This window comes from Equus caballus, chromosome 10 (genome assembly GCF_041296265.1).
Source record: "Equus caballus isolate H_3958 breed thoroughbred chromosome 10, TB-T2T, whole genome shotgun sequence".
In the NCBI taxonomy this organism is placed as follows: Eukaryota; Metazoa; Chordata; class Mammalia; order Perissodactyla; family Equidae; genus Equus; species Equus caballus.
In genome coordinates, this window is record NC_091693.1 from 24710175 (window position 1) to 24731345 (window position 21171).

A 21171-nucleotide genomic window follows, 5' to 3' on the forward strand; every position below is an offset into this window, starting at 1 on the left:
GGGGAAATGAGAAGCTGTTGGTCAAAGGATACAATCTTCCAGTTATAGGATGAATACATTGTAGGAATCTAATGTACAGCATAGTGACTATAGTTACAATATGGTATTATGCACTCAAAAGTTGTGAAGGGGGTAGGTATTAAGTGTTCTTACCACAAAGAAAAAATCATAATTATGTGAGTTGATGGAAGTGCTGGCCAACACTATGGTGGTAATCATATTGCAATGTACAAATGTATCAAATCAACAGGTTGTACACCTTAAACTTACACAATGCAATATGTCATCTATATCCCAATCAATCAATAAAAATAAATAAGAAAGAATGAGGTACTGATACGTGCCACAACGTGGATGAACACTGCAAACATTAAGCCAAGTGAAAGGAAGCCAGATGCAAAAGACCACCTATCATGATTCCAAGAAATCTGAAATATGAAATTTCCAAGAAGCTCAACCCTATAGAGACACCAAGTAGATTGCCTGAGCCTGGAGGTAGCAATGGGATAAACTATAAAGTGAAATTTGAGATTTCATTGGGGCCATAGAATGTTCTAAAACCAGATTGCAGTGATGGTTACATAAATTGGTAAATTTACTAAAAACCATTGAATTATGCATGTGCATAACTTTTTCCAGAAAGTTTTCTCTGAATGCCTTCTCAGACTCTACTAGCTGCCTCTGTCATGTTCTAAACAGCAATCAGCTAACTTTTTCTATAAAAGCCAAATACTAAATTGCAAGATATTTCGTCTCTGTGAACTTCTCAATTCTCTTGTTTTAGCAAAAAGCAATTGTAGATGACACAAAAATGAGTGGGAATGGCTGTGTTCCAATAAAATTTTGTATAGGAAGACTAAATTTTGAATTTCAGGCCATTTTCTAGGGTCACAAAATTTTGATTTTTCTTTTGATTTTTTCAATGATTTAAAAACGTACAAAACACATTCTTAGTCCTCAGAGTGTATAAAAATGGACAGGGGGGGTTAAGAAGCAAATCATCCAGTCTTATATTCTGTTCCCCAAGAAGCTGAGGCCAAAACAGTGTGACAGGAAATAAATGCAAAGGCGTGTGCCTACAGCTGGTTCTCCCAAGAAATAGTGACTTCTGTGTTCAAGGGTACCCTTTGTGGCTCTAGAGGATGGAGACAGATAGAAGATGATAGATACAGAGCTATGGAGATACATACATACATTCATAGATACATACATGGATGGATGGACAGACAGATGGATGGATGGAAGGACAGACAGAAAAATAGATAGACAGATCATAGATAGATAGATAGATAGATAGTCACATAGATAGATATGGATATGGATATTTTCCCTAGTATCAGAGAGAGAAAAGCCCTGTCAAACAACTTTTGTCCTGTTTGCCTTTTCCTCTGAGTTGGAACCTTTATTATCTTCTCAGTCCTGGGGAAATTCCTTCTCTTCAGCCACAGACATCTCAAACTACAACCTCTACATCACGTTTCTCTATGCCCAGGCCATGACCCCAGGACATAAACACAGGGGCTCTGACTTGTCTGGGCCTAACTGGCCAGGCCATGATGATGAGAATGTTAAGCTTAGAGGGATGCTACTGATACACGACTACCAAAGGGAAATCCTAGTGCAAGTAAGAGCTATTTCTGAACTTGAAGGACTACGTACGATTCTACCATTGTCTACAAAGGCCATAGAAGCAAATAAATTAAGAGCCGTGGATATAGGGAATGTGGACCCCTACCAGGGTCTTTGGCAAGAGGTGGCCAGTGTCAAAGAGAGTATAAGACTTTGCTTTATGAAATTGAGTAAACATGGAGGTATTTCAAATAGGAAAAGGCAGTCCCTAAATAATTACTAAGACAAGTTTGGCAGCCATAATATGAAGCAGCCAGTCCTCCAGGACCCACCTCTGTCCTGCAGGCATAGAATATTAGAGGTAATACAGTGAGTGAAGATGTTTCATTGGTACAACACACACACACACACACACACACATACACACACACACATATGCAAACATGCAGGCTCATTCCCTCCTTCAATATAGCACCAGCCTTCAGTGAGCAACTCAGATAAAAAAACCAGGAGCCACCCATCCTTACTTCTTCCCTTTCCTATCAGCCCCAGAACCAACCACTCATTAAATCTCATAGTTTTTAGATGATATCAGTGGAATCTTGCACTCTTGATTCATTTAAAATGAGTATTAGATAACGGTGTGAAAGGTCAAAACCATTTAGAGGGCTGGCGAACGAGTCTCCAGGCTCAGCTTGCAGCCTGAATCCCCCACAGACCAGGTTTGATGTGGGCCCTGCTGTTTCTACAACAGACCTCAATGTGCTTCACCTTGCATTGATGCAACCCCAACACCAGGAACCTCATTTCATTGCAATTACTCACCCGCAGCAGTACCAGCTCTCAGCTAGCATCGGCACCCTGCAGGCAGAGAGAGGCCATGGATGCTCCAGGTCAAAGCCAGCTTATATATCCATGTCCAGAATATGGATCTCATGGAATGGAGGCTGGGGAGAGGACTGCCTAGCATTTACTGCTTCAGAAGGGGAAGAAGTCATGGCCATGTCACAGGAACAATACTAAAGTGGGCCCTGGGCCAAGAAGAAATGGGTATTAGATGCTACTAAGTTTAAATAAATCAGAGACAGTCAAGATCACCATGAAGGTGCATGTGCCTTCCATGTATCACTTGCATTGCCCCCACCTGTGTCCATCTCTATGACCACCATCCTTTCTTACTCTTAAAAAAATGAGACTTCACCATAATTTCCCAATTGATTCTGAAGTCAAGGCTTAGATGTTAATGTTATATCTCAGTGATTTACCAAACAGATTATCAAAATAAGAGCATGATTCGACTAGAAAAGGACTGAATAGTATCCCATGATAGATAAAAGGGCTTTGTAATATCTTCCTGGGAGGTGATGGGCATGTGTCTAGCTGCATAAAGAGCACTTGCATCATGTCCAGTGAAACCATGGTTTTGCTATTGCTGTATCTGAAAGTGAAGAATGGTTAAAAGATGTGTGTATGGAATCCAAGTTGATGAGGAGAAGCTATGGTGGCTCTGCACCATGTCAATTTAGCTAAGCTTGAACTCTCTCTCCTAGAATTTTCTTCCCTCTCTGGTTCTGGATGACCACAACAGAAATTGGCACAAGATGTAGAAGGTGGAAGTGAACCCACACGCATGTTTATCCCTAGGCGGTGAGTGTGTGAAGTGTAGGGTTAGTGTGTTGCAGCCCATACATGTTATACGGGACCCTTTGTCTCACCCATTGGGGTGAGCCCACAGCCAAAACCACCGTTCCTCCAGCTCTCTCAGCTCCTTCAACTAGGCTGGAACCTGCATTAGCGTTTTTCAAGATCTGTGGTGAAGAGCATCATACACCATTGAGGTTGGAGATGGAGAAAGAGAGCTTGGCCCCCAAATTCCCTTGAGGGCTCCAGTGTGCCCCTGACCTGCCCCGCCTCATATACAGCTTTTCCTCTCAACACCCAGGCTGGCTGACTTAGTGACATCAGAATGAACACCAGATGCAATGGCACTGGCTTTCTCCAGACTTCTTTATCTACAACCACAATCGCCTAAACTCTCATCTCTGTAATAAAGCCTGTCTTCCATGGCACTCACAGTAGTCCCGAGGCTCCCATGGAATCCTACCTGCAAAAGGTTTAGATTTACAACATGATTACACAGGTGACTAAATAATTAATTGACTTGAAAATAGTAATAAGTTTTGTAAAGATTAAATGCATACTCCCTCCATGTAATCTACACGTCCGGAATAAAATGAAAACTCATAAAAGATTGGCTATAAATTGTTTTAGGTTTTTGATGATGACAGTATCATGAAGGTATGATAGGGGATAATTTTAAATGAGCACTACCTGTTCATCCAGGAGAACAGATGGCATGGCTGTGCAATCAGGTTCAGGCAGTGTGAAAGGTTTAAGAACAAAGGTGGGACTCAACCTAATGTAAGTATCTCTTTTAGGTTCAAAATTGACAACCATGAAGAATCAGCACTGACATTACATTGGGAATAAAGACAGAAGTGGGGAGGGAGGAGGAATAATAATTATGCAACTGAATCTCCAGCAAACGCTATTTTGGAGAATTTACACACTATGTGATTAGAGCTCTTCAGGAGCTCATTACCATTCCTCCATTTTGTATATAGCAAATGGAATGCAGAATTAAGAAGGGAGGGCCATGAGTTCACATGATATTTCAGAGCAGTCCTGTGATTGGAAATGGTTTCTTTCCTCTTCTATATCCTGTGCCTCTCTTACCCCTTGCATCATATTGAAAGATTAAAATGCTTATGTGGCACTGGGCACAGAAAACAGGGATCGAGTTGGACTAATTGTAGTTTGAAGTTCAGATGATGATCCTACTCATGTGTCATGTATTCCTGCAAGCCCCACCCAGGAGGAAGTAGGAGGAGAGAGGATGTGGATTGCCTTAGCTCTCCAGGTGAAAGTGGGGCCACACCCACACTTCCTGGAGGTCTTTGTCAATACAGAGAAATCTGTTCCTCATATGAGCAACACCTCTGGGGCCAGCAGGCTGGCATAGAATCAGGACCATGTCCATGGTTCTTCCCTCCATGCTCTGTCTTGGTGAGTCTGGGAGAGAAGGGCCCAGCTATAAATACAAGGCTACAGGGGACAGGTCCATCGGTTCTAGGAGGCTGAGCTGTCTCACCCGTTGTTTCCTTCCAGGGTTGTGTCTAGGCCAGAGCACTCAGGCGCAGAAAGGTGAGTATTCCTCCTAATACTCGTAAGATCCTACTCCTGGTTTCGGCCAGATATCAGCTCTCTTGACAGCTGGGAAGATGGGACTCCACATTTGGGCCAGTGGCTGTAAGAGGGGAAGAAGTGGATGGAGGGCATAAGAAACAGACACACCTGTAGGTTCATACCTGTTTCTTTTCTTCTAGGAACTCTCCCACCACCTCTTCTCACAGCTGTACCAGGAACTATGGTTCCACGTGGGACTCCTGTAATGATCCTGTGCCGAGGGCCTGCAGAAGCTGAAGCATACGTGCTGTCTAGAGTGAGAAGCCCTGAGCCCTTGGATAGTGAGAAACAACTGCTGTCCAAGAAGACAAACACTTGGAGTATCACAGGGATGACGCCATACTGGGCAGGATTGTACCACTGTTCCTATCAGAGTGGAGGCAGCTGGTCCCAGTTCAGTGACCCCCTGCAGCTGGTGATGACTAGTGAGTGGGACACAGGGGCAGCAGAGCCAGGACTGACCCCTTAGCAGAGGGAAGAACCAGATGTTGCAGATATGAAGCACAGAGGACAAAAACATCTATCCTTGGAAAGGGGTAGAGAGGATGCAGACACAGATTCCTCACAGCAGGACAAGGAGGGGATAGAAACCAGAGCCATGTCTGCTCCTGGGGAACAAAAAGGGACAATGCATGTATGTGACCCAGTCCTTTATCAATAAGCTTCCTTCTTTCTCAGGAGCTTATGACAAACCCTCCCTCTCAAGCATGACTGGTATCATGGCACCTTCAGGGGAGAATGTGAAGTTGCGGTGTTTCTCAACACTCAAGTTTGATGCATTTATTCTTATGAAGAAAGATGGAGTTCACATCATCCAGAACCAAATATCCACCCCTGAGGGTGGTGGACACCAGGCTGTGTTCCTTTTGAATCAAGTCTCCTCCACACAAACTGGGACCTACAGATGCTATGGTGTCTTCAGTCGTCACCCCTATGTGTGGTCTCACCCCAGCGACCGATTACAGCTTTGGGTCACAGGTGAGGAAGCCCCAGCCCATCAATCCTCATGTCCCATCCCAGAGATGGATAGTGTCCAGATAGAGCAGGGACTGGGAAAAGGAGGACAGCATGGTGGGAAGGCCATGTCACCACCATCGTCTTAGACAAGAAGCTCTTAGGAACTCACTCCGCCTCACTCCCAAAGCAGCCCTCCTACCACATGCCCAGGGGCCAGGGAAAGACAGTGTATATCATTGGGAATCTGGGTGGAAGAGTCTGAGCAGAGAGAAAGAAAATCTCTCCCATTTCAACCCCATTTTCAGAAGCTTCTGACGATCCCGGTCCCACGAACCCCGGACCTTCGCCTGGTGAGTAACTGCTGATATTTGTAGAAGGAGCAGGGCTGGCAGAAGGAAGAGCAGGTGCAAAAGGCATGAGGTAGAGAGAAGCTTCACGTGCCCAGGGTATGTCAGGGAGTCAGTCCTTGTTTGCTGAAATAGGGAAATAGCAAGGAAAGAGTAGACAGGGCTCCAACAGGGCAACTGGAGGCAGCTTGTTCCTCACTCCTGTCTTCCTTGACCCCAGAATTCCCTGATGAGATCACCACACTGCCCACTATGACAGGAGGAATGAAAGGTAAGTAAGTGCTTATCCTGTGGGTGCTGCTTGGGGGGGCTACATGCCAGATCCAGTAGACTGGAGAAATGGGCTTGGGTTTGGGGTACGTTAGCAGAATGGGCCTTGATGCCTCTTCTGTACCCTTCTCTCCTTTTTCTCTCAGAGCATGCTGCTTGGCATCTTTCTGCAGAGAATCAAGTCCGGCTGAGTATGGCTGGCCTGATTCTCTTCGTCCTGGTGGTGCTCTTGGCTGAGGCCTGGTACAGCCGGAAGATGCCCTTCAATGGACACAGACAAGCCCCCACCTGAGTGTAATGACAGCACTGATGTCCCTCTTTTGGCATCTGAGGATTGTGTGGACCCTGGGGGAGCAGCTAGAGGAGATAGGGCCCTGGCTATGTAATCTACTGAGACTATCAAAATTCGTTTCCTATTGAATCTGTAATACCCTAACCACAGACACAGTGGATTAAAACAGTACATATTTATTCTGTTTTGGTTCTGGAGAGCAGAAGTCTAAAATGTGTCTGCAGGCCTGCATTCCTCTTTTAGGTTCTGATCTGTGTTCCTGCCCTTCTGGTTTCTGGACTCTGTGTGCATTCCTTGCCTTCTGTATCCCTCTTCCATCTCCAAAACCACCAGTGCAGCATCCTTTCTCCTCTCTGACCTCTGCTTCCTTCCTTCCTTCTTCTCCCTCTTGCTACCACCCTCCTGCTTCCCTCTAATAACGACCCTTGTGATGACATAGGGCCCAAGAAGATAATCCAGGATAATATCCCAGTCTCCAGATTCTTAACGCCCTTGCATCAGCACGTGTCCCTTTGCCATGGCAGGTCCTACTCACAGGTTCTGGTGATTAGAGGAGCACAACTTGAGGGGGACTACTCAGCCAACCTCCAGGATCTCAGTACATCTGACCATTGATCTGGCTGGACTCGCACTTCTGCACTACCTCCTGGGGGAGATGTGGGGATGAGACACTAACACTCTTTAGAATTTAGGACAAGACATGATTTGAATAGAGAGACATGCTTAACAAACCTTGCTTCAGTTTGGGTAAAGTATAAATTCCTAAGAGTGCTTGTACTTGCAGGGAGAAAAATGAGTCCAGAGATAGAAATGCTGATTTTTTTCCCAATAGTATCCCTTTTTTTCTTTAAAGATTCTAGAAAGCAAATGGAAAAGTATGAACATTTATTTTAGTTGGTTTGTTTCAGGATTGAAGTCACATGGCTATTTGTGATGTTAGCCATTGGTCCTGTTTGGGGTTTATTTTTGTTTTTTCTGAAAAGGAACATCTTTAGAAGCATAGGAGTAAAACAACAGACTCAGAGAATGGTTAACTCTGACTCCCGATACAGTTGCACTGATGAAATCATTCTGGAACTTCGTAGGTCCAATCTACTGAAGTAACTAATAAATATCCTCAGACTTAACCAGAAGGATACTGTGTTCTGTAGAGACATGTAGATTCTAAGTTACATCACCTGTTCTTTGTTCTCATCTCTGCCCCATGATTAGACTCTCTATGAGCTCTCTGCTACTGGCTGCCATTCCCTCACCCTCCTGGCTAATTCCTACATTTTTTATAAGTGTCAGCAAATACATAACTTTTTCTTGGATGTTTTCTCTGAACTCCTTCTCAGACCCTGCTAGTTGTCACTTTCATGTGCTAAATGACAACTTTTCTGTAAGGCCAACTAGTAAATATTTTGGGCTTTGTCATCATCTGACCTTCTTTGCAACCACTCAATTCTGCTCTTGTGGCAAAAAAGCAACTGTAGGTGACATATAACCACAAGGACATGGCTGTGTTCCCATAAAATTTTGTTTACAAACACTAAATCGTGGATTTTGAGTCGTATTCACAGGTCACAAAACATTAATTTTCTTTTGGTTCTTTCAATCATTTAAAAATCTAAAAATCATTCTTAACTCTGGGGCTGTACAAAACAGACAGCAAGTGTTAAAATTCAACAATTCTGTCTTATGAATTGTCCTTCAAAAAGTTGAGTCCAGGGGCCAGCCCAGTGGTATAGTGGTTAAGCTTGTGTTCTCTGCTTTGCTGCCCAAGGTTTGCATGTTTGCATCCTGGGTAGGGACCTATTCACCACTCATCAAGCTATGCTGTGGCAGCATCCCATATACAAAATACGGGAAGATTGGCACAGATGTTCACTCAGGGTTTATCTTCCTCAGCAAAAATTAAAAGGTGAGACCAGGAGTGACATCAGCATCATGGCAGTTTGTCATTCCTTTGTCTCTCTCCCGTATGTTATAACAAGTTAGACATCCAGTGACCAACAAAGGACTCCCTGCACAGCTCATCAGAATGCCTGAGTGGCCCATGCATCTACACAGCTGCAGGTGGGTGGACTGGACCTCCTGGGTGTATTGGAGCTAGGAAGCAGCCCCCTCCCACACCCCTGGTGGCAGAGATCCAAAATGCATATCCTCACACCAGCGTGCATGCCAGTGACAAGCTGAAAGGGCTAACGTGGCACTTGTGTCTTGGCCCCTATCACCCCCCAGTGGTGGCGAGTGAGACAGATGTCCTGAGACTTAATCACACAGAACGGAACCAGCAACCCAGCCCCATCCTCATCCCAGCAGTGGCACTAGTGTCTCCAGCAGGGGGGGGACAGCAACCAGAGCTCACATTCCACCTGCAGGAGCAGGGTGCCCTGACCTGAGGTCTCTAAAGCACAGTGGTGGGCACCAGTGACCAGAGACTGCAGGGCAGCAACAACACTTACAGCTTAGCCCCTACTCCTCCTCCAGAAGTGGCACCTGTGACATGAAGCCTCAGCAACTAGAGCAGAAACTGAGACCCAGCCCCAAGTAGGGGCACTCCAACACTGGCTCTACCAACAGCAGGGGCTTCAAACAATAACCTGGGCCCCAAACTGCAACAGCAACACCTGTGCACCCGGTGCCCCTGAAAGCAGTGCTGCCAGCACCCCAGGTAACCCAGGAGCAGTGTTGCAGGTGGTGCATGGAGCAGAAGCACCCAAGCCCATGGAAAGCCTACAGAGATCAAGTGGGGGAACATGAGACCCAGGCAACCCCAGAAGCAGCAGAAGTGCTCACAACCTGGTGACCCCAGTGGCAACACCTGAGATGGCAATGACATTGAAAGCAGCAAGGTACCACCAACCTCAGAGGAACAAGAAGGACAAGGAAGGCACTGATGATGCCTCTAGCAGAGGTAATGGAGGGTGGAAATTTCAGGCTCTCAAATAAAAGCAGAAGCAGCTCAGGAACAAAGTAACCAAAGCTGTACCCAAATAAGAAAGGTGGTTATTACCACAGATGTGCTGGCAGAGGTCAATTCATCAAACACCATGAAGAATTACAGTAACATGGCAGAACAAGAGGAGAATAACAGCTCTCCTGAAACCAGATTTGAAGTCATAGAAGAATACAAGATGACTGACAGAGAATTCAAAATAGCTGCCATAAAGAAACTCGAGTTACAAGAAAATTCAGAAAGACAGTTCAATGACCTCAGAAACAAAATTAACAAACAGAAGGCATACTTCACCAAAAATATTGAAGCTCTAAAAAAGAACCAAACAGAAATTCAAGATATGAAGAATTAAATTAACGAGATGGAAAAAAGGCACACAGCATAAAAAATACGTCAGATATTATGAAGGATAGAATCAGTGAGCTTGAAGATAGAAACCCAGAAATGGTCCAGGAAGAGGAGAAGAAAGAACTAAGAATTTTTTTAAATGAAAAAATTCTTTGACAGAATGCCGACTCAATTAGGAAGAGTAATATAAAGATTATAAATATCCCAGAGGGAAAAAGGAGCAGAGAGCTTAGTCAAAGAAATAATAGCTGAGATCTTCCCAAATCTGAGGAAGGAACTGGACACACAAATATGTGAAGCTAATAAAACTCCTAATTACCCCAACTCAAAAAGACCTTCTCTGAGGCATAAAATATTAACACTGACATAAGTCAATGACAAAGAAAGAATATTAAGAGCAGCCGAAGAGAAGAAAATAACTGACAAAGGAACCCCATCAGGCTTTCAGCAAAAGTGGTGCTAAGAGGGAAACTTACAGCAATACTGGCCTACCTCACAAAGCAAGAAAAATATTAAATAAACAAGCTTACCCTATACCTAAAAGATGAGAAAAAGAACAAAAGAATAAACAAAGCCAAAAGTCAGAGGAAGGAAGTAAATATTAAAATCAGAGCAGACATAAATGAAACAGAGAGAAAAAAATAATAGAAAGGATAAATGAAACTAAGGGCTGATTCTTTGAGAAGATAAACAAAAGTGATAAACTCTTGGCCAGACTCAATAGGGAAAAAAGAGAGAAGACTCAAATAAATAAAATCAGAAATGAAAGACAAGAAATTACAACAGACAACACAAAGGATTATAAAAGAATACTATTAAAAGCTATACACCAACAAACTGGATAATGTAGAAGAAATGGATACATTCTTAGATTCAGACAACCTCCCAAAACTGAATCAAGAAGAAATAGAGAATCGGAATAGACTAATCACCAGCAAAGAGTTTGAAACAGTAACAAAAAACCTCCAAAGAAACAAAGCCCAGACTAGATAGCTTCTCTGGTGAATTGTGATAAACATTCAAAGAAGATTTAATACCCATCCTTATCAAACTATTCCAAAAAACTGAAGAGGGCAGGACACTTCCTAACTCATTTTGCAAGGCCAACATTACCCTGATACCAAATTAGGACAACCCAAAATGGAAAATTACAGGCCAATATCGTTGATGAACATAGATACAAAAATCCTTAACAAAGTATTAACAAGTGGAATGCTATAATACATTAAAAGGATCATACACCATGTGGGATTTATTCCAGAGAGGTTGGGATGATTCAACATCCACAAAACAATCCATTTGGAAATCTCATGGACAAAGTGAAGAATAAAAATCATGAGATCATCTCAATAGATGCAGTGAAAGCATTTAACAAGATCCAACATTCATTTATGATAAAAACACTAAATAAAATGGATATAGAAGGAGAGTACCTCAACATAACAAAGGCCATATATGACAAACGACAGCCAACATCATATTCAGTGGGAAAAAAGTGAAAGCAATTCCTCTGAGAACAGGAACAAGACCAGGGTGCCCACTCTTGCAACTCCTATTCAACGTAGTACTAGAGAAAATATAGGCAGTGCACTCTTTGACATTGATCTTAGCAGTATATTTTCAACTACCATGTCTATTCAGGCAAGGGAAAAAAAGAAAAAATAAACAAGTGAGACTACATCACAGTAAGAAGCTTCTGCAAGGCAAGGGAAACCATAAACAAAATGAAAAGACAACCCACCAACTGGGAGAGAATATTTGCAAATCATATATCTGACAAGGGGTTAATTTGCAAAATATTTAAAGAATTCATACAACTCAACAAAAAAGAAACAAACAACCCAATAAACAAGTAGGCAGAGGATGTGAACAGACGTTTTTCCAAAGAAGATACACAGATGGCCAACAGGCATGTGAAAAACCACATTCAACATCATTAATCATTAGGGAAATGCAAATCAAAACTACAATGAGATATTACCTCACTCCTGTCAGAATGACCATAATTGACAAGACAGGAAGCAATAGTTTTGGGGAGGATGTGGAGAGAAGGGAACATTCATACACTGCTGTTGGGAATGCAAACTGAGGCAGCCACTATGGAAAACATTATGGAGATTTCTCAAAAAATTAAAACCAGAAATACCATATGATCAAGCTCTTCCACTACTGGGTATTTAGCCAAAGTATATGACAGCAGCAATTCAAAAAAATTCACACACCCCTCTGTTCATTGCAGCATTATTCACAATAGCCAAGATATGGAAGCAACCCAATGGAAGCAACCCAAATACCCACCAATGGATGAATGGGTGAAGAAGATGTGGTACATATATACGCACAGACAATGGAATATAAATTTATATTAACTCAGACAAATCAAAAAGACAAAATCGTGCAATTTCCAACAACATGATGGACCTTGAAGGTATTATACTAAGGAAAATAAGTCAGAAAGAGAAAGACAAATATTATAACATTCCACTGATATCTGAAAGGTAAACAAACAAACACATAGATAAGGAAACTGATTAGTGGTTACCAGAGGAAGGAGGGGAATGTGGGAGGGCGAAAAGGGCAAAGGGACACGTGTGTATTCTGGCAGGTAAAAACTAGACTATTGGTGCTGAAATAAATAAATAAAAGTTGAGTCCAAATAGCTTGTAGGCAAAGAAACACTAATTAACGTGTCTGAGAATAGTTATACTAGAAAATAGTTACTGCTGTGTTCAAGGACTCCCTTTTGATTCCTTAGCAGTTGGAAATAGATGATAGATAGATAGATTACAGATAGATAGATAGATAGATAGATAGATAGATAGATAGATAGATAGATGGATGGATAGATAGATAGACAGACAGATAGATATACAAATAAGACAGAAAGATGATGTTCAAATAGATGATACATAGATATTGATAGATGAATACAAGATAGGTAAATGATAGGTAATAGATGACAGACGATGATGATGAACTTTATAAATAGACATAGGTAAGTGATATATAGGTATAGATAGATGAGAAATATACATGATAGAAATCTAGGTAGATAATGGATAAATAGAGAAAGGGAGAGCAATGATATAGATGACAGATGCTATGAATAGACTAGATATATGATAGATAGATAGATAGATAGATAGATAGATAGATAGACAGACAGACAGATAGATAGATAGATAGGTAGAAAGATAAAGAGAGCTAAAGAGACAGAAGGTTAGATGTGAATATTTTCCCCCAGATATTTTCAGAGTAAGGAAAGCTCTGTGTTACCACTATTGACCTGTCAGCCTATTCCTCTGAGTTGGAACCTTCAATTATCTTCTCAGTCTTGGGGAAACTCCTTCTCAGCCACAGACATCTCGAATTATATCCTCCACATCACCTTTCTCTATGCCCAGGCCATGACCCAAGGATACAAGCACAGGGACCTGATGTTTGAGCCAAAATGGCCAGGCCATGAAGATGATAGTGATACACAACAACCAAAGGGAAATTCTACAAGAAGTAGAAGGTATTTCTGAATTTGCAGAACTATCTATGATTATACCAGTGGCTCCGAAGTCCTTAGAGTCTGATGAATTAAAAGCTGACAAAACAATTTAGAGCAATAGTCCAACCTACCACCGTTTTAGTGGAGATTGTATGTCACCTTCCCCCATGTAATCCTCAAAAAATGAAAACTCAGTAAGGGTTACTATTAAATTTTTTCAGATTTGTGGAGAAGAGTGCCCAATGTGGGTGGATTCAGGGGAAGATTTTAAATCAAAATTATACACTGATCCAGAAGAATGGACGGCATAGCTACTCAGGAAGGTTCAGTCAGTGTGATAGTTTAAGAACAAAGGTGTGACAAAACCCAATGAAAATACCATATTAAGTGCATCATTTTACGCTTGGACAGAATCAGTGCCAAAAATGTGTTGGGGCTATCGAAGAGGAAGAACTGTTAATTATGCTACTGTCTCTCTAGCAGAGCCTGTTCTGGACAATGTGCTCACACTGTGAGTACCACTTTTCATAAACTCATTATCATTGCCCCATTTTGTACATAAAGGGATATAATCTCAGCATTAAGAAACAAGAGTCATAAGTTTCCTTGGTATTTCAGAGCAGACCTCAGACTGGAATTATTTCTCTCCTGCTCTTTGCCTTGTAATCTCTCACACTCACTTTATATAGAAAGTTTAAAATGTGGATGTGGAATTAGGAACAGAAAACAGGGATGAAGTCAGACTGATTGTAGTCTAAAGTTCAGATGATGAACAGCTTCAAGATGTCAGACACTTGTGCAAGCCCCAACCAGGAGGAGAAAAGAGGATGTGAATTCCCTTCACACTTGGGCTGAGAATTGGGATGGCCCACACTTCCGAGAGGTCTGTGTCACATACAGAAAAGTCTGTTCCTCATAAGGGCACATTGCTGGGGCCAGCGGGCCAGTGTGGATGCAGGACCATGTCCCTGGTCCTTCCCACCTTGCTCTGTCTTGGTGAGTCTGGGAGAGAAGGGACCAGCTACAAATACAGGGCTAATGAGAGCAGGTCTAGTGGTTCTATAAGCTGAGCTGTTTCACCCACTGTTTCCTTCCAGGGCTGTGTCTACGCCAGAGCACTCAGGAACAGAAGGGTGAGTATTTCTCTTAATACTCCCAAGTCCCTGCTCCTGGTTTAGCCCAGATATCAGCTCTCTTGACAGCTGGGAAGAGGAGACTCAGCATTCTGATTCATGGCTTGTAAGAGGGGATAGAGTGGAAGGATGGCATGAGAAACCGACACACCTGTAAGTCCATACCTGTTTTCTGTCTTCTAGGATCTCTCCCCCCACCTCATATCACAGCTCTGCCTGGATCCATGGTTGGATCTAAGAATCCTGTGACCATCCTGTGCCGAGGGCCTGCAGAAGCTGAAGTGTACATGATAACTAAAGTGGGAATCCCCGAGCCCTCGGACAGAGAGAAACAGCTGATGTCTAAGATGACCAACAGCTTTAGTATCACAGACATGACACCAGACAGGGCAGGGCTGTACCACTGTTCCTATCAGAGTGGAGGCAGCTGGTCCCAGTTCAGTGACCCCCTGCCGCTGGTGATGACCGGTGAGTGGGAAACAGAGGCAGCAGAGCAGGACTGAACCCTTTGCACAGGGAAGAACAAGGCTTTGCAGATGCGAAGCACACAGGACAAAAACCTCTGTCCTTAGAAAGGGTTAGGGAGGATGCAGACACAGATTCCTCATGGTGGGACGAAGAGGGGATAGAAACCAGAGCCACATCTGCTCCCAGGAAACAAAAAGGGACAATGCATGTATGATGCCCAGCCCTCTATCTACAAACTTCCTTTTTTCTCAGGAGCTTATGACAAACCCTCTCTCTCAAGCATGACTGGTTCTGTGGTGGCTTCAGGGGAGAATGTGAAGTTGCAATGTTTCTCAACACTCAAGTTTGATGCATTTATTCTTATCAAAGAAGATGGATATCGAACCATCCAGAACCAAATCTCCACCCACCAGGGGTATAAACACGAGGCTTTCTTCTTCTTGTATCAAGTCTCCTTCACACAAACTGGGACCTACAGATGCTACGGAGTCTTCAGCCGTTACCCCCATGTGTGGTCTCACCCAAGTGACAGATTGCAGCTTCAGGTCAGAGGTGAGGAAGCCCCAGCCCATCCATCCTCATGTCCCGTCCCGGAGACAAACAGTGTCTAGGTAGAGCAGGGACTGGGAAAAGGAGGACAGAACCATGGGAAGACCACGTCACCACAAAGCTCACAAAGCTCAGAGGAACTCATTCCCCCTCACCCACAATGCAGCTCTCCCACCACATGCCCAGGGGATGGAAAAGTGCCGTATAGTCATTAGGGTGTCTAGGTAGAAGAACGTCTGAACAGAGAGAAAGAAAATCTCTCCCATTTCAGCCCCATTAGCAGAAGCTTCTGACGATCCTGATCCCACGAACCCTGAACCTTCACCTGGTGAGTAACTGCTGATCTTTGTAGAAGGAGCAGGGCAGGCAGAGGGAACAGCAGGTGCAAAACGCATGAGGTAGAGAGAAGCTTCACATGCCCACGAGTGTCAAGGGGGCCAGTCCCTGTTTGCTGAGTCCATGGCTTATCATAGGGAAAAAGAAAGAAAAGAGTGGGCAGGGCTCCAATGGGACAGACTGGAGGCACTCTGCTCGTCACTCCTGTCTTTCTTGACCCCAAAATTCTCTGACGGGATCCCCACCATGGCAGCAAGGACAGGAGAAATGAAAGGTAAGTAAGTGCTTCTCCCGTGGGAGGTGGATTAGGTGGCTTCATGCCAGATCAAGTAGACTGGAGAAATGGTCTTGGGTTTTGGGAGCACGTTAGCAGAATGGGCCTTGGTGTCTCTTCTGTAACCTTCTGTCCTTTTTCTCTCAGAGCCTGCTGCTTGGTATCCTTCTGCAGAGAATCAAGTCCGGCTGAGCCTGGCTGGCCTCATTCTCTTGGTCCTGGGGATGCTCTTGGCTGAGGCCTGGTACAGCCGGAACATGCCCTTCAATGGACACAGACAACCTCCAGGAGCTCAGTACATCTGACCATAGAGCAGGGCTGTTCTTGCACTTGTGTGCTAACTCCTGGGGGAGACGTGGGGATGAGATACTTAACACTCTTTAGAATTTAGGACAGGACATGATTTAAACAGAGAGACATGCCCATAAAGCTTACTTACGTATAAGGTAAAGTATAAATTCCTAAGATCGCTGGTATTTGGAGGGGGAAACATTAGTCTAAGGATAGAAATACTGATTTTTTTTTCAATATCCTTTTTCTTGATTTAATGTTTATCGAAAGCTAATGTAAAATTATGAGCATTTATGGTGCTTTGTTTGTTTCAGGATTGAAGGTACACAGATGTGTGTGATGTTAGCCATTGTTCCTATATTGGGTTTGTTTTGGGGTTTTTTCTGAAAAGGAAACATCTTTTAAAATATGAGACTAAACAACAGACTCACAGAGTAGTTTACTCTGACTCCAGTTACATTGGAGTTGATGAAGTCATTCTGGAACTTCTAGCTCCAGTCTACTGAAGTAAATAATCAATGTCCTCAGACTTCAACCAGGTGGATACCGTGCTCTGCAGACACATGGAGATACAAAGTTCCATCACTTGCCCTTTGGTCTCACCTCTGCCCCATGATTACACTCGCTAAGAGCTCTCTGCTACTGGCTGCTGTTCCCTTACTAAATTTCCCTTGTTGGGGAGTCATCTCATCTTCTTTGCAACCACTCTATTCTGCTGTTGTGTCACGAAAACTACTGTAGATGACACATGGGCCTGGCTGTGTTCCAATAAAATTTGTTTACAAACACTAAACTGTGAATTTCAAATCATCTTCACGGACCACAAAATACTAATTTTCTTTTGATTTTTTCAATCATTTAAAAATGTAAAAATTGTCCTTAGTCCTGGGGCTGTCAAAATCAGATAGTAGGCTTTCCTTAGTAATATGTTTGATTTCTTTTCTCTTACTAATTTGTTTACTTATTATCAGTTTCTGGTTTGTGATTACCATCAGGTTCCTATATAATATTCTACATATATAGCAATCTATATTGAGTCGATAGTCTGTTTAGTTTGACCTCTTTCTAAAAGCTCTACTCTTTTACTCTCTTCCCCCCACATTTTATGTTTTTGCAATCATATCTAATCTCTTATTTTGTGTGTGTCTGTCCATTACCCTCTTATCATTGAAATCCGTAATTTTAGTACTTTTGTCTTTTAACCTTCATATTATTTTCATAGGTGGTTGATCTGCTACCTTTACTGTATTTTTGTCTTTACCAGTGATTTTATTGCCTGTTTTGGGTTCTTTTATATACTTTTCTTATCCCTATTTGTGGTCTTCTCTTTCCCACTTAAATAAGTCCCTTCAGCATTTCTTGCAGAACTGGTTTCTTGGTGATAAACTCCTTTAATTTTTGCTTGTCTGGGAAACTCTATCTCTCCTTCCATTCTGAATGACAACCTTGCTGGATAGAGTATTCTTGGTTGTAGGTTTTTTCCTTTCAGCACTTTAAATAAGTCATTCCTCTCCCTTCTAGCCTGTAGGGTTTCAGCTGAGAAGTTCCCCGATAGCCTTATTGGCTTTCCTTTGTATGTCACTTGTTGCCTTTCTCTTGCCACTTTTAGGATTCTCTCTTTATCTTTAATTTTGGGCATTTTGATTATAATGTGTCTTGGTGTGGGCATCTTTGGGTTTATCTTGTTTGGTGCTGTCTGTGCTTCCTGTACCTGGATGACTGTTTCCTTTCTTACGTTAGGAATGTTTTCAGCTATTATTTCTTCAAATAGATTCTCTGTCCCATTGTCTTTCTCTTCTCCTTCTGGGACACCTATAATACGAATGTTAGTGTGCTTGGTATTGTCCCAGAGTTGCTTTAGATTGTTCTCCTTCTTTTTAATTCTTTTTCCTTTTGCCTGTTCAGCTTGGGTGATTTCCTCTAGTCTTTCCATTCTTCTGTATCATCTACTCTGCTATTGAGTCCCTCTAGTGAATTTTTCATTTCCAGTATTGTATTCTTCATTTCTGATTAGTTCTTTTTTATATTTTCCAATTCTTTGTTGACATTCTCACTGTGTTCATCCAGTCTTCTCCCAATATCAGTGAGCATCCTTATGAGTTTTTGTTTGAACTCTTTGTCAGGTAGATTGCTTATTTTTGTTTCAGTTAGTTCTTTTTCTGGGGTTTTGTCCTGTTCCCTTGATTGGAAAGTATTCCTTTGCCTCCTAATTTTACTTCTTTCTCTGTGCTTATATCTCTGTATTAGGTGAGTCAGCTATGTCCCCTGTTCTTGGAAAAGTGGCCTTATGTAAGAGACTCTTTTTGAGGCCCAGCAGTGTGCTTCCCTCTCATCACCAGTCCAAATGATCCAGGAGTGACCCCTTTGTAGGCTACTTGTGTCCTTCTGCTGTGGCAGGGTTGCTTTCACTGCAGGTACCCAGAGAGTCTAGTCTTTCCTTCCCTGGCTGGCAGTCAGTAAATCCAGTTTGCGGAGCCCCAGCACCATTGACTACAAGGTCTAATAGCACACTCCTGTTGTGGTTTTCCTCTTAATTGGGTTGGTACCCAGTGTAGCTGGTTGCTAGGCTCAGGGGCTTAGAGTTGCTGTAGGCCTCAGGCCTGCAAGGCTGTTGTCAGCTCTCTTAGGATTGCAACTGAGTGGGGCTGACCCAGAAAGGGGAACACAATTGTTTCAGGCTTCAGAAGACAGGGCTGATCCTCTTTGTAGATATTTGTGAAGCACAGGTCTTCTGCCACTGATAAGCCCCACCTCCCACAGGTCCACACACACTGTCAACACAGCACTGGTCCGTGCACACTTCCCAACTCCCTGGAGCATAGCCAGTCACCCCACTGCAGAGGCCCCCACTTCTCCACCAAAGCACCCCACAGTTCACCTGGTCCTCACACAAGCCCTGCCCCACAGAGGCAGACACACTCACCTGCCTGTAGAGGAGCAAGGCACTCAGTATATGCAGGCTGACAAGTAGCATGAGGTCTTGCTGTTAGGTGGGGCCAGTCCCTAGGGTGGGCTGCCTGCCCTGGCTGAAGTAGGTTAAATCTACACTCTAGTGGGTGTGGCAGACCCCAGGGCTATCAGACCAGTGGAAGAACTTCAATGGTGACTGTCAGCGTCTGTGTCAGCACACATGTACTAGGTCACAACAGTGACCACCACCAATGTCTCAGTCTCCTGAGAGGTCTCACCTCTCACCAAGATGCACCCAGAGCCTACCAGGTGAGTCTCTTTTACCAAAGGACTGTGAAGCTTTCTTTATGATGATTTTAGGTTGCTCTCTGAGGTGGATGAATTTGTGCATGGGCCATTTAAGAGCCAGGTTGTTTCGGCTTTCTTCCGATAGCTTGTCTGGGGGTATTCCCCATTGCAGTTAACAGTCAGGGAAGACAGACAGTAGGACACTCATCTCAGTTGTGCTGAGTCTGAAGGATGCTTACAGTGGTGACATGCCCCCACTCAGATCCCCCACTACTCCAGGGAGGGCTGTGTACCTTAGGGTGGCTCCCACTCAGCTGCTGTGAAGCTCTGCAGCTCATGAAGGTGGCTTCTTTTTCTCTCCAGAAGGAATTTCTCCCTAGTCCACCTCAGTCAGGACTATCCCTGGTTGTGCGGGTTCTTTTTATCCAGTTTTCAGTTCTCTCTCCCAAGTGATTTTTCCAAGAATAGTTGTAACCTGGTTGTGTTCATCAGAGGAGGTGAGTTCAGAGTCCACCTACACCACAATCCTGATGAGATCCATATATCAGATTCCACATACGAGTGTGACCATGCAATATTTGCCTGTCTGTGTCTGGCTTACCTCACTTAGTGTAATGTCCTCCAGTTCATCCATGTTCTCACAAATGGTAAGATTTCTTTCTTTTTATGGCTGAATAATATTCCATTGTATGTATATACCACATTTTCTTTATCCATTCATCTGTTGGTGGACATTTAGGTTGCTTCCATGTCTTGGCTACTGTGAATAATGCTGCAGTGAACACAAGTGTGCAGATATCTCTTTGAGATATTGATTTCGCTTCCCTTGGATATGTACCCAGAGTTGCTTCTAAACTTAGAGAAAGAAGAGGTAAATTAGCACTTTCAAACACAAAAAGTCATGATTCCCACCAGCTATTTTGCAGGCTTTGAATGGATAAAATAGGATAAATATGGAAAAAGCCACAGCTCAGTGTGTCTGTGTGTGTGTGTACATGTGGGTATGTAAGAAGTGTTTTCTATTTTTCCATGATCTGCTGGATTATACAACTGGAAGACCTTTGGCCAGAGAATTTCTGGATATGATTACTCAAAATATAGGTGAAAAGCCTTGATTACTGCTGTCAGCTTATCTTTCTGTCTCCCTGAAAAATAAACTGTACTGTGGAATGTTATGTTGGCTAGATCTACCAATTAGCCTAAGCAAATGGGAATTTAATTGAAGCCACATCTTGCCATGTCTCAACTCACTGATTATAAAAAGTGCCCATCACTTTGCTGCTTCTATACACACATACAACAAACACACCCCAAACATATTTCTCCTTCACTCTGTAAAAATCACATCTCTCATCTTCTTTTCAAAACTCACGCTTACAACTCAGAAATACTGAAATACAAATCCATTAAGTGTCTTGATGATTAACCTCATCAATAAACAGCTATCAAAAATTAA

The 21171-nt window shown here is 43.0% G+C and overlaps 3 protein-coding genes across 5 annotated transcripts in view; 2 read left to right on the top strand and 1 right to left on the bottom strand.

The window, feature by feature from the left end:
* The window catches only part of LOC100054965 (NACHT, LRR and PYD domains-containing protein 2), a 59273-nt gene that overhangs the window by 32143 nt on the left and 5959 nt on the right, over positions 1-21171 (bottom strand). For both annotated transcript variants that reach the window (XR_011422011.1, XR_011422012.1), the window contains exon 2: positions 4721-4876. The gene's annotated coding sequence lies outside the window, so the exon portion shown is untranslated. The remainder of the gene's footprint in view (positions 1-4720; positions 4877-21171) is intronic.
* On the top strand, positions 4506-8217 carry LOC100055052 (leukocyte immunoglobulin-like receptor subfamily A member 5). 2 transcript variants are annotated; one of them, XM_070223421.1, is made up of 7 exons: positions 4506-4635; positions 4738-4773; positions 4956-5240; positions 5494-5793; positions 6078-6122; positions 6340-6390; positions 6536-8217. In XM_070223421.1, exons 1-7 carry the CDS (start codon positions 4602-4604, stop codon positions 6679-6681), a joined length of 897 nt encoding a protein of 298 aa, XP_070079522.1. In that variant the 5' UTR covers positions 4506-4601; the 3' UTR covers positions 6682-8217. The 2 variants fall into 2 exon arrangements, with proteins under 2 accessions (XP_070079522.1, XP_070079521.1); XM_070223420.1 differs by having other exon boundaries at positions 4529-4773.
* LOC138915082 (leukocyte immunoglobulin-like receptor subfamily A member 5) lies at positions 14203-17310 on the top strand. The gene is made up of 6 exons (XM_070223422.1): positions 14203-14462; positions 14564-14599; positions 14783-15067; positions 15320-15619; positions 15888-15944; positions 16374-17310. The coding sequence occupies exons 1-6, from the start codon at positions 14330-14332 to the stop codon at positions 16529-16531; spliced, it is 969 nt and encodes a 322-aa protein (XP_070079523.1). The 5' UTR covers positions 14203-14329; the 3' UTR covers positions 16532-17310.

Bases quoted from the DNA above. Each gene is read 5' to 3' on its own strand.
- LOC100055052 (XM_070223420.1), top strand. From the start codon at position 4,602: ATGTCCATGGTTCTTCCCTCCATGCTCTGTCTTGGTGAGTCTGGGAGA. The intron at 5,241-5,493 runs GTGAGTGGGACA...CTTCTTTCTCAG, and splicing joins CCTGCAGCTGGTGATGACTA to GAGCTTATGACAAACCCTCC. The intron at 5,794-6,077 runs GTGAGGAAGCCC...CCCCATTTTCAG, and splicing joins ATTACAGCTTTGGGTCACAG to AAGCTTCTGACGATCCCGGT.
- LOC138915082 (XM_070223422.1), top strand. From the start codon at position 14,330: ATGGCCCACACTTCCGAGAGGTCTGTGTCACATACAGAAAAGTCTGTT. The intron at 15,620-15,887 runs GTGAGGAAGCCC...CTCCCATTTCAG, and splicing joins ATTGCAGCTTCAGGTCAGAG to CCCCATTAGCAGAAGCTTCT. The intron at 15,945-16,373 runs GTGAGTAACTGC...TTTTTCTCTCAG, and splicing joins GAACCCTGAACCTTCACCTG to AGCCTGCTGCTTGGTATCCT.